The sequence below is a fragment of the Odocoileus virginianus genome, chromosome 19 (genome assembly GCF_023699985.2).
Source record: "Odocoileus virginianus isolate 20LAN1187 ecotype Illinois chromosome 19, Ovbor_1.2, whole genome shotgun sequence".
NCBI classification, from domain to species: domain Eukaryota; kingdom Metazoa; phylum Chordata; class Mammalia; order Artiodactyla; family Cervidae; genus Odocoileus; species Odocoileus virginianus.
Window position 1 is genome coordinate 24,390,722 of NC_069692.1, and position 13,289 is coordinate 24,404,010.

The 13,289-nt window shown below is 36.9% G+C and overlaps 1 protein-coding gene across 2 annotated transcripts in view; it reads left to right on the forward strand.

The window, feature by feature from the left end:
- Window positions 1-13,289, forward strand: part of AK9 (adenylate kinase 9) — a 111,745-nt gene that overhangs the window by 73,749 nt on the left and 24,707 nt on the right. For both annotated transcript variants that reach the window (XM_070449975.1, XM_070449976.1), the window contains 5 exons: window positions 599-723; window positions 4,066-4,285; window positions 10,198-10,266; window positions 12,517-12,723; window positions 13,054-13,272. In XM_070449975.1, the coding sequence (XP_070306076.1) occupies window positions 599-723; window positions 4,066-4,285; window positions 10,198-10,266; window positions 12,517-12,723; window positions 13,054-13,272 (840 nt within the window). The remainder of the gene's footprint in view (window positions 1-598; window positions 724-4,065; window positions 4,286-10,197; window positions 10,267-12,516; window positions 12,724-13,053; window positions 13,273-13,289) is intronic.

The window sequence follows — 13,289 nt, forward strand, 5'->3', positions numbered from 1 at the left end:
TCAGTTAAGCTTTATAGGTGTGTGATATAGACTGATCTTGGTTTTAGTAAAAATGATGAGACAATCAAAATTAGTCATGCTACTTGCTAGTAGCTCCTCTTAGCAATAATAAATATAATTTCATATCCATCCTAAAGGAAATCAGTCCTGAATATTCATTAAAGGACTGATGCTGAAGCTGAAACGCCAATACTTTGGCCACTTGATCCAAAGAACCGACTCATTGGCAAAGACTCAGATGATGGGAAAGATTGAAGGGAGAAGGAGAAGGGGACAACAAAGGATGAGATGGTTGGATGACATCACCGACTTAATAGACATGAGTTTAAGTAAACTCCAGGAGTTGGTGATGGACAAGGAGGCCTGACGTGCTGCAGTCCATGTAGTCACAAAGAGTCGGACATGACTGAGCGAATGAATTGAACTGAACTGATATTAAGTATTAGTTTAAAGAAAAGAACTCAGATTTTTAAATGCTTACAAACAACAGTATAAAAAATGACCTGAAAAAAACAGGTCTTATATTAACTATGTAACATATTACTATTTATCAATATACAATTTTAAGTTTTGCTTGTTTTATAATTTTTGTTTGTAGCCTCAGGAAGTGCAACTTACAGACGAAGAAGAAGCAATCAGATTAAACCTAACAGAAAATGAGCCATTGCCTCCTGAAATCCTTGAAGCAATTCTTTCTGAGTGGTGGTTTAAGGAACCCATATGGTATCTTAATTTATATAGACTTTTATACACCTATTGACTTCCATTTGCTTTATTCTTAAAAGTTAAAAATGTAATCCAACATAAAGTTAGGAATTTTCTCCTTTAATGTAAACTAGTGATTTCACACATTAAAAACATCTAGGAGATTATTTTTAAAATACTGATGCCAGAGACTCCAAACAATTGAATTAAAATTTGAGGTGCAAGGTTGGGACCTAGGCATTGGAGCCTCCCAGGGGATTCTAATGTGTGGTCGTGACTGTGTGTGTATGCTTAGTAGCTCGGTCATGTCTGACTCTTTGCAACCCTATGGACTATAGCCCATCAGGCTTCTCTGTCCATGGGATTCTCCAGGCAAGAATACTTGAGTGGGTAGTCATTTCCTTCTTCAGGAGATCTTCCCAAGACCCCTGACCAGGGATCGATCCCAAGACCAGGGATCAAACCCAGGTCTCCTGCATTGCAGGTAGATTCTTTGCCATCTGAGCCACCAGGGAAGCTCAGTCATGATTAGGAAATACATGCTTAATACATGTATTAAGCATACATCTTGATAAAAAGATTACTGCTAATCACGAAGAACAAATATCCCAAGTTAATGATTTTAGTGCTTTCTCTACGTATGGGAAAATGCAAGAATCTGGGGTCATTGAAATCCTTCCTGAGATATGCAGTCTACTATCTAGGGGCCCATTTATCCAATAGACAGAATGCCTCACCCTATTTTTTTCATTCTGAATTCTTCTCAGGGTGCATTGTCAGTAGGTGACTGCAGTGGGTTGTGATTTAACCCCCATGTTACTGGTTGGTGAGCAACACTCTTTGTTTATGTTTATTTGTTGTTCACATCACTTAATAGCTGTCCATAGTCTTATACCTTTACCAAAAGCCAGGAACAACTTAATCCCAGACAGAACAAATTTAAGAGTTACAGGTCACCTGAATGTAAAACTTTGCCTCAATTTTCTAACCACAATTGATATCCACCAGAAGAAAGTGAAATGATATTTACAGTACTGCTAATAGCAAACACATATATGGAAGTTACTGTGTGTAAGATACTGTTCTTCTATATTGTATTTATATTAATTTCCTTGATCCCTATAAATACCCTATGGGACAGGAACTTTTATTTTCTCATTTTGGAGATAAGGAAGCTATATCAATGAGAATTAAAAAAACCTAGCAGGTCCCAGTGCTCCTCTGGTCATTCTCTTTTACTTAGTACCTGATCTAACTGAGTAAGTGAGATTATTAGTCATTTTAATTTTAATTTCTTATTCCCTTAATTAGATCAATAGTTGAGGTAAACTTAGGCATGTTGCTTGCAATAACATAACCATGGAATGTTCTTTATTAACTTAGCTCTTAATCTCACATCATACACACACACAAAAAAAAGACAAAAACTTATGGATTGAAGAAAAGTAAAAAGTGAAATTCTAAAAGCCCAAATAAAATAGCTGAACATTAGCGCTACCCTCAAAACTTAATATAATGAAAAGTTTGTAACAGCATGAGAAATTTTAATATATAATGTTAAACTAAAAAAAGAGGATACACAGGAATTACTTATGATTCTTTGCCATCTGAGCCATCAGGGAAGCTCAGTCATGATTAGGAAAGATGTATTTGTTGAACAAATGAAGAACAAACTAGAAAGAAGCAAAACAAAATGTTGATAACCTCTTGGATGTGAGATTATTAGATAATTTTGTCCTTTCTTTGTGCTTTTCTTTATTTCTTGTTTTCTATCGTGAAATATATTGCTTTTATAATTAGGAAAAAATCAGCACATTTTAAAAAGGCCTCAATCCTAGAGAGAGCTTATTAGTTACTGAGGTATAGCTAATTACATTACATTACTGAGGTATAATGGTAGAAATGAAAATGTTGATTCAGAAAAGGGTTTGCCGAGACGTAGCTACTGTATGTGAGAAGCAGGAGGGAGTTGAAGGGTGTCTGAAGTTTGGCCCCGGACACTAGTGAGTCAGAGGAAGAGCCATGTATAAGGGTAACAGTGAGCATGATTTTTGATAGTATGATGCATATGTAACTCCTGAAGGGCACTCAGATAGAGAACCTAGGCAGTTTGTAGAAAATTCTAAATAAAAATTAAAAAAAGAGCTTGGATGTAGAGGTAAAGATTTAGATGTCATTAACAAAGAAGTGACAACTCGAACAGAAGAGATTTTGCTGAAGGCATCTCTGAAGAAAAGGAAAGATATCTTAAGGCAATATATATAAATTTGCCCATTTAATTAGAAAGGATACAACATTTCTAAATGCCAGTTAAGAGCTAAAACTATCAAATGTTCTTGAAAACCCTATTCATATGAAGAAGAAAATGTATATTTAAATATAAATAATTAAACCAAATTTTAGAGAGACAGAATAAGTTCATTCAAAAAGGGACCAAACTAAACCAAGCCAAGTTCTCCAAGCCTGTGTATGTGTTCAGTCACTGATTTGTGTCCAACTCTTCGTGACCCCATGGACTGTAGCCCACCAAACTCCTCTGTCTGTGGGATTATCCAGGCAAGAATACTGGAGTGGATTGCTATTCCCTCCTCTAGGAGATATCCCTGATCCAAAGATCGAACCCATGTTTCCTGCATCTCCGGCATTAGCAAGCAGATTCTTTCCCACTGTGCCACCTGGCAAGCCCTCTCCAAGCCTGATTGTATTATAAATATTCCCTAGTGAAAATGTGTTAACATTCCAAGTTATTTTCTTGATTCTTAAAGTTTTATCATACTTGGGCAAGTTTGATGATCCTATTTGAATATAATCGTCCTACACATATGAGCTAAGAAAACATTAATAATTGTCACTGGTTACAAAAAGAGTGAGGGAAGAGGGTATAAATTGTCTCATGAAAAGGAACATCATTAGAAGAAAAATGACTAAAAGAATTCTCAATAAAGAGGGGTGGGGGTAGAGAGGCAGCCAAACAAACTCTTTACATAAAGGGTGACACCTTCATTAGGCTGGGCACTCATCCCAAGCAGGGAACTTACTTTCTCCTTCCCTGTGATCTTCTCACAACTTTTAGTAAGCTTGTATTTAACAGTAATTGTCTATAAACTGATTGAAATTTTATACTATAAATATCAAATATTATAACTTTAATTTGATACATTTGGGAGAAGAAGCAGCATGTTTATACAAGTAGAACTATTAAAAGAAATAAAAGATACTACAGTAAACTAAACTTTTTAAAAGTTTCATTGGACATCTAATATAAAGTTGAGATTTAGCAGTACTTTTTTTCATTTTTAAATCAATATTTATAATAGAATAGTTTAAGCAAATAAAGTAAGTTATGAAATTTCCACATAGTTCCACAGGTTTTATATTAGATGGTTTCCCACGGTATCCAGATGAGGTCCAGTTCCTGGGGGAACATGGGCTTTTCCCAGATGCTGCTGTGTTTATACAAGTTGATGATCAAGATATTTCTGATCGCCTCCTTCCTGTCCAAATTGGAAAGTGGAAAGTGAAACAAAACAAGAGATTGGAAAGGAAAAAACTCATCAAAGAAATGAAGGAGAAAATCAAGGTATGTATCCATTTGAAAAAGCATGAGGGTAAATGTGTTCAGCAACTATCCAATTTCTAAAGTGACCTTTACAAAAATGTAGTTTTCTGATTTTAATACCACATTCAGTATGCAAACTATTTTTATCAAATTTTGACAATTTATCATGAAAGAGTTAAGAATTATTTGAGGCTTTTGTGATTATCTACATGTTAATGCTTCTCTCTTCAAGGCAAATAAAATTAAAGATAGTGGCTGCACCAAAGTATCCTTGTATTAGACATGGGAGCACAGTGAACGAGGCAGCAAGTAGAGCAAATCTTAAAACACAAAGACAAAATTTTCATTGACTTTCATTAGCTCCTGGAATGTTGATACCAACCATCAAGGTCATTTTAGTCCATAGTGAAATAAATCCAGGTATTAGCTTAGAATATCTTTTCTTAAACTGTATTCTGAGAAGTTTCCATAAAATGTTCAAAAGTGTCATAGGGAACCTATGTGATTGCACTCCTAGGAATCTATGTAACAAAAATGAAAACAGTCCATGTAAAAATGTGTTTGTGAAAATTTACACAGCATTGTTCATGATAGCCAATAAGTGGAAACAACTCAATGTCCATCAGCTGATGAATGGATAAACAAAATGTGACAAATATCCAGATAAGTTCCCTTGGGTTACAACTCCAGGTGGCAACATAGGAGTCTTCTGAACTCAGTCTACTCTGAAAGAAATCCAGAAACTAGTTGGAGAAACTAGTCTAGGAGAAGCTAGATTCCTGCATATTGGGTAAATGAGAAAATACCCACATCACCTATTAATACATCAAAACAGCTACTACCTGAAGATCTTGGCTTCCTATCAGTTTATACGGACTGTGATCCTCCCGTTTGGAACACTGATAGGTCATGGCACACCCTTAACTACAGGAACTGCTGAAAACCAAGAAGATGGCTTACACAAGCACAAAGGCTTGAGAGATGGCCAGGACCTCAGGCCAACCTGAGCTGTATTCATCTGCTACACACAAGACCAGAAGAGGTGGCTGCTTTATCTAATGTGCAGAAACCAACACAGAGAGTCAAAGAAAATGAATAAACAGAGGAATATATTCTGAACAGAGGAAGAAGATAAAACTCCAGAAACAAATCTTACTGAAACAAAGATAAGTGATTTATCTGATAAATAGTTAGAAATAATGGTCATAAGGATGCTCACCAACGTCAGAAGAACAATGCATAAACAAAGTGAAAAACTTCAACAAACAGAAAATAAAGGTACCAAACAGAAGTTATAGAGCTGAAGAATATAGTAACCAAACTAAAAAATTCAGCAGAGGGATTCAATAGCAGACTCTAGACACATAAAGCAGTGAAACAAAGTAGAAAGCACAGAAATAATCCTACGCATATATTGTCAGTTAATTCATGACAAACTAGCCAAGAATGTACAATGGAGAACAGATGGTCTCTTCAATAAATGGCATTGGAAAAACTGTACAGCCATATGCATAAGAATAAAACTTGACACCTATCTTATACCATACACAAAAATCTACTCAAAGTAGATCAAAGACTTGAAACACAAGCCCTGAAACCCTAAAACTCCTCTAACAAAAAGGGGTAAGCTCCTTCACATCAATCTTGGCAATAACTTCTTTTATTTGACACCAAAAGCAAAAATAAATAAGTGGGACTACCTCAAACTAAAAAAACCTTCCAAGCAAAAGAAACCATCAACAAAATAAAAGACAGTCTAGGAAATAGGAGAAAGTATTTGCAAATCATATACCTGATAACGGGTTAAAGTCCAAATTACATAAAGAACTCACACCACTCAGTATCAGAAAACCAATTACATGGAACTCCGCTCAATGTTATGTGGAAGCCTGGATAGGAGGGGAGTTTGGAGGAGGATGGGTATATGTACAGCTCCGTCCCTCTGCTGAAACATTGTTAATGTTAATTGTTAATGTTAACAGCATTGTTAATTGGCTATACACTAGTACAAAATAAAAAGTTTAAACAGAAAAAAACTATGTGAAGGACTTATATAATATTTAATGCATACTAAGTACTCAATATATGTTCATTCATTCTTTCATTCATTGAACACATACTGTGGAACACTTATGAGTCAGGCTGGAGATAAATAACAGTAGACAAAGCAGACAAAAATTCTGTGTTTGTCACAATACCATTTCAATGAGAGATGAATAAGTAATAAATAAATTGAAGTCTTATATTCAATTGTAATAAGGGAAATAGAGAACAGTAAATTGTGGGAGGGGAATAGGGAAGAGGGAGTTGAGAGAGAAAAAAAAAAACAAGCAATCTAATTTTTTAAGTGGGCAGATGAACTGAATAAACATTTTTCCAAAGAAGGCATGACCAACAGATACATGAAAAGGTGCTCAACATCAGTAATCATAAGATAAATGCAGATCAAAATCACAATGAGATATCACCTCTCACACCTGTTAGGGTGTCTAAATAAAAAAAGAGAACAGAGATAAAAGCTGATGAGGATGTGGAGAAAAGGAACCCTTGTACACTGTTGATAGGAATGTCACTATGGAAATCAGTATGGAGGTTCCTCAAGTAATTAAAAAATAGAATTACCATATGATCCAGGAATCCCACTTCTGGGTATATGTGTCCAAAGGAAACAAAGTCACTATCTCAAAGAGATATGTCTTCTCCCATGTTCATAGCAGCATAATTCACAATAGTCAAGGTATAGAAACAACCTGTGTCTGTCAACAGATGAATGGACAAAGAAGATGTGGCATATGTATGTATACAATGGGATATTGTTCAGCCATGGGAAGGAAGGAAATCCTGCCATTTGCAACAACACAGGTGAAGCTTGAGGGCATTATACCAAGTTAAACAAGCCAGACAGAGAAAGACAAATACTGCAAGGTATCACTTGTATGTGGAATCTGGAAAAAAAATCAAACTCATAGAAAGTATAAAAGTGGTTGCCATGGGCTAGGGGGTGTGAGAAATGAGGAGAGGTTGGTAAGATGATATAAAAAAAGTTCAGTTATAATATGAATAAGGCCTGAGGATCTAATGTATAACATGATGACTATAGTTGATAATATTGTACTGTGTAATTGAAATTTGGCAAGAGAGTAGAACTTAAATGTTGTCATACACACAGGATAAGTATGTGAGGTGATGGATGTATTACTTAACCAAATGGGAGAAGAGTCCTTTCACAATGTATACGTACATCAAATCTTTATGACACACACATTAAATAGCTCCCATTTTTACAAAGCTGGAAAAATAATAAATATAGTATATTTATATAATGGAATAGTACTCAGTATTTGAAAGGAATGAACTATTGATACTCCCTACAAAAGATCATTATGCTAAGTGAAAGAAACCAGGCAAAGAAAATAGTATTATATGTACTCTATGATCCATTCCATTTATATGACAAGTCTTGAAAGGACTCATTTACAGATCTGGATTGAGTAGAATGAATGGAACTTTCAAATCTGGAACTGAGAAGACCAAGATGAGGCATGAGCACAGTGGTAAATTATGTGATAGTCTTCTATACTGAAGAGAAATTGTTGTGTTCCATGTGGCCATAGGCAAAAGAAACAGCACTGGTAGGAGAAAGGTACAGGAAGATGTATTTCACTTTTAGTAAGACTTTCCAAAAAGAACAAAGACCGAAGGCAGTTGAGCTACTTATCGAAGGCAGATAAGCATAGACTAAGTAGACATTTGGTAGGGAGAATATGGAAGAAAGCTCTCTAGTGTCAGAGAGTTAATCAGTTAATTCCAGTTCTGAGATACAATGAGTTAAATTATTGGATACATTATCACAACCCAGTACACATTAATGCATTACGTGTTAAAACCATGAAGATCCTCTTTCACTGCTCAGACACAGTTGTCAAATTCTTTACATCCTGGACTTAGTTGGAGGAAATACCTCTAAAGGCATTTCCATCCATCCATTTGCACCACCACAATAAGACCGCATGCCCTGGAACTAAGATTGCATGCCCTGGAACATGGACCTGGTGATCCAGTGGCTAAGACTCCACGCTCCCAGTGCAGGGGGCCCAGGTTGGATCTCTGATCAGGGAACTGGAACCCACATGCTACAACTAAGAGTTCATGTGTCACAACAAAGATGGAAGATCCTGTGTATAGCAACTAAGATCCTGTGAAGCCTCCCCCCCAAAAAAAAGGATTGCCTGTCCCAGGCCATCCGTGGCCAGCACAAAATCAAGGCAAGCCCAGCTCTCAGTCTTCCAAGAACTATGAAAGTAAGGAGGGAGATGTGGAGAGACCCCAAGCTTCACACACTGCTGTGTGACATCCTTCGCTTTTCTGCTGCTGATCTCTGAAGGAAATGGGCACAACTGTCTGCTAAGCAAGAGGCTCTGTAAGCTTGAGAATGGAAAAGAGAGCAGAGGGCTTACCAAAGCACAGATGCTTGTTACCTCCCTGTGGCACCCGGCACCTCTAGACCGGTGTTATCTTAGAACTCTCTGCTGAAGGAAATGTTCTGTCTCTTCACTGTCCAGTACAACAGCCACTAGCTTTGCTGCTATCAAGCACTTAAAATGTATTTAGTCAGTGAGGCTGAAAAAATCAAATGTTTAATTTTGTTTAAATAGAAAAGAGCTGCAGGTGCCTTTGTTGTTGTTCAGTCGTTAAGTCATGTCTGACTCTTTGTGACCACATGGACTGTGTGTAGCGCACCAGGCTCCTCTGTCCTGCACTATTTCCCAGAGTTTGCTCCAATTCATATGCATTGAGTTAATGATGCTGTCCAACCATCTCATCCTCTGCCAGCCCCTTGTCCTTTTGCCTTAAATCCTTTCGCAGATGGCTAGTAGCTGCCCTATTGGACAGAGGAGCTCTAAAGCAATCAAGCCCCATCCTAGCCATCACATGCCCTAAAATTTGTAGAGCATGTAGAACAGGAAAGAGCAGATTTCTGGAGCTAGTTCATAACCTTATGCATTTGCTCCTTTCTTTTCACACTCACAACTCAGGCAAAAGAGATTGTATTTTTATAGCTTTACAGTTAAAGTACCTATGGTAAAACTTTGGTTTAAAAAAAGGCAATAAGAGTTTTTATAATCCTCACCTTCTGAAAAGCTACAGAATCTCTCTGGGATTCATACATGAAATTAATTTGATTTCATTTGATTTTACAATTCTTTCTTGAATGTCAAGCAAACATACATTATCTGGGATGTACACTCAGTAACTGCCAGATAAAAGGAGCAAGGTGCTACTGGCCTAGACCAGAGCCCCCAGGGCATGTCTTTAAGGCACCTCTCTGATCTCTGAGTATTTAAAGGGACTATAATTTCAAGAGTCATGAGCCAATGAGCCCCAAAACCCAAGGGTAGCTGACTAGCTTTCATGCAAACCTTAAGGTCACATCAGAGGACCCATTCATTGCGTTAGATTTAGAGGCCCCCAAAAAACTAGAGGACTACCCATATACCATATGTGTGAAAGTATCCAAAGTACAAATTCTTTCCTCATAAGCATATGTGGTTTTAGGGTTCTTTAGACAATTACATCTTAATAATATGATGAAAAATTATCAGACATTTTCAACAAATAGCCTCCCTATTTCTTCATGTGCAAAATCCACCTCTCCACCAAGGCAAACAAATAAGTAATACATTTTGAAAAGGGATTCTAAAATTTGAAGAAAAACTGACTGATCCCAGCACCACTTATACCTCTGGAGGGAAACAGCTGATCAAGAGGGCCAGAGGTCCAAAGATACACATGACGTAATTATCAACATCACAATCTTTTCTGGAAAGTATCCTTCTAACCAAATGTAATTCCCATTTGGGAAAAAATATTAATACATAGAATGTAATTTTATTATTATCTGTTGACATTTTTAATGCTTCTTTCTTTAACAGGATGATATGATTGCTAAAAGAAGGGCTGAACTTATAACTGAGAGAGAAAAAAGAAGGAAAGGAGGAGTGGTAAGTAAATAAAATGGCTTTTTTCAAAAAATAAAATGGACACATACACACACAAACACCCACACGTATATAAAATATGTATTTTACATATATATTTATATAAAACCTCAACCATGTAAAATGAAAAGATGCCTAGTAGTCTTTTTTAATTTTTATTTTATATTGGAGAATAGTTGATTTCCAGGGTTATGTTAGTATCAGGTGTGCAGCAAAGTGATTCAGATATACATATACATATACCTATTCCTTTTCGGATTCTTTTCCCATACAGTTTATTACAAAGTATTGAGTAGGGTTTCCTGTGCTACATAGTAGGCCCTTGTTGATTATCTATCCTTCATATGATAGTATGTATCTGTTAATCCCAACCTCCTAATTTATCCCTCCCCTAAACCTTTCTCCTTCGCTTACCATAAGTTTGTTTTCTAAATCTGTGAGTCTTTTTCTGTTTTGTAAAGAACTTCAGTTGTGTCACTTTTTAGATTCTGCATATAAATGATATGATATTTATCTTTCTCTGATTTACTTCACTTAGTGTGATAGTCTCTAGGTCCATCTCAGTTCAGTTCAGTTCAGTTGCTCAGTCGTGTCCGATTCTTTGAGACCCCATGAATCGCAGCACGCCAGGCCTCCCTGTCCATAACCAACTCCCGGAGTTTACTCAAACTCATGTCCATCGAGTAGGTGATGCCATCCAACCATCTCATCCTCTGTCGTCCCCTTCTCCTCCTGCCCCCAATCCCTCCCAGTATCAGGGTCTTTTCCAGTGAGTCAGCTCTTCACATCAGGTGGCCAAAGTATTGGAGTTTCAGCTTCAGCATCAGTCCTTCCAATGGACACTCAGGACTGATCTCCTTTAGGATGGACTGGTTGGATCTCCTTGCAGTCCAAAGGACTCTCAAGAGTCTTCTCCAACACCACAGTTCAAACGCATCAATTCTTCGGCACTCAGCTTTCTTTATAGTCCAACTCTCATATCCATACATGACTACTAGAAAAACCATAGCTTTGACTAGACGGACCTTTTTTGGCAAAGTAATGTCTCTGCTTTTTAATATGCTGTCTAGGTTGGTCATAGCTTTTCTTCCAAGGAGCAGGTGTCTTTTAATTTCATTTCTGCAGTCACCATCTGCAGTGATTTTGGAGCCCAAGAAAATAAAGTCAGCCACTGTTTCCATTGTTTCCCCATCTATTTGCATGAAGTGATGGGACCGAATGCCATGATCTTAGTTTTCTGAATGCTGAGCTTTAAGCCAACTTTTTCACTCTCCTCTTTCACTTTCATGAAGAGGCTCTTTATCTAGAAAGATTAGGAAACATCAAATTAATCAGAAGATTGCAGGCAAGAGATAATGAGAGGGTAAACAGTAGAGCAGGACTAGAAAGGAGGAGAGAGTCTTAAGTACTCTGTCCTTGGAAATGAGATGTACAATAATGGGGAGTGAGGAGTTGAGGTAACTCCCAGGTTTCTGACTGGAAGGCAGTTTTCCAGTTGGGTGGGACAAGGACTACTTCAGGGCAACATGCCAGGAGACAGTGCAGGAGAATAAATAGGATAGGATTCAGTTTTATGCAAATTGAACCACAGTACTTAAAGCCTCTACAATACCACTTAGTATCAATATCCTGTCACAGTCTTTAATAATCATTTATCTGTTATTCTTGTGTCCTAAGATAAGCTGCAGCCTCCTCAGGGGCATGTACTATTCTATTAGAACAGTGCTTTATACAAAATGACAATAATATAATAGCTATAATAACTTAATAATAGGAATAATAGCTATCATTTGCATGCTTACCAGACAGTTTTCGAAGGGCTTTGCATGTGTGAACCTATTTAACTCTGCCAACAATCATGTGAGGGAGGTCCTTTCATTATTCCTGTTTTATAGATGAGGAAACTGATCTTGTCCACGCTAACACAGCTTGGAGTGTTTTATACTCTTTGAGTTGCATGAAACTTTGTTGCTGAAGACAATGAAAAACATGTAATGTTCTGATGACCATAGCACTAAGTGTTAGAAGCTAATATCTTGTCTATGTATTTATCTAGGGATCACTGTAGTGTTAGTCTTGAAGGCATTACATTTCTGGGTACCAGATGTTTGAAATTTTACTGTATCAGTTGATGAATGTTACATACCACACTAACCAATATCCACTTATTCCATAATATCCAGATGAGTAGTTATCCGTGACATTTGTTCCATATTTCAGCTTTATAGCAAAGGGGAATATTTTCTTCCTTAGACTGTTAGAGAAGATGAAGACATGAGTGAGGAAGAACCTGATAACGATGAAGATGATATTGATAACATTCTCGAAGATGAATTTCCAAAAGATGAGGAAGTGATGAGTGAGGAAGAGGAAGAACAGGAAATTGATGCTCTCGAACGCCTAAGGGGTGAACTCGGAGAAAAATTTGAAGCAGATATGAGTAATTTACAAATAATACAGGTTATTACTTTTTCATAATTCAAAAATTAACATGTGAGAAGGAAACAAAAGCAATTTGGCTTATTCCTTGGTTTCTTTTCAACATTTCAAAAGAAATTTATATTTTTAGGGGTTAAGCCCCTCAGTACCACTTACAGTTATAAAAACTAGTTAATAAATCAAGGGCAACACGGAAACCATAGAGGGTCAAAAGTTTTAGCTGCCACCACAGAGTCACCTGGAAGTTTAAAAATATTTGTTTTCTAGACTGAAATAGTCTATGCACTGTGACTGAATACCACCAGCCTCCTTCCCACTAAAAATATTTGGTTTTATGATTTTTCTGATCAGGAAGAATTTGAGAAGTTTTTGATACCAGTAATTCTCATTAATGGATCTCGAAAAATCCACATTGTCCAATACACATTGAATACAAAACTGAAACCACTGGTAGAGAATCGTGCAAGCATTTTTGAGAAATGTTATCCAATATCATCACGCCTTGCCCAGAAAATGCTCAGCTTTACCTACAAGTATATAAGCTCATTCGGCTACTGGGACCCTGTAAAGGTAATGCATCTGAAAGT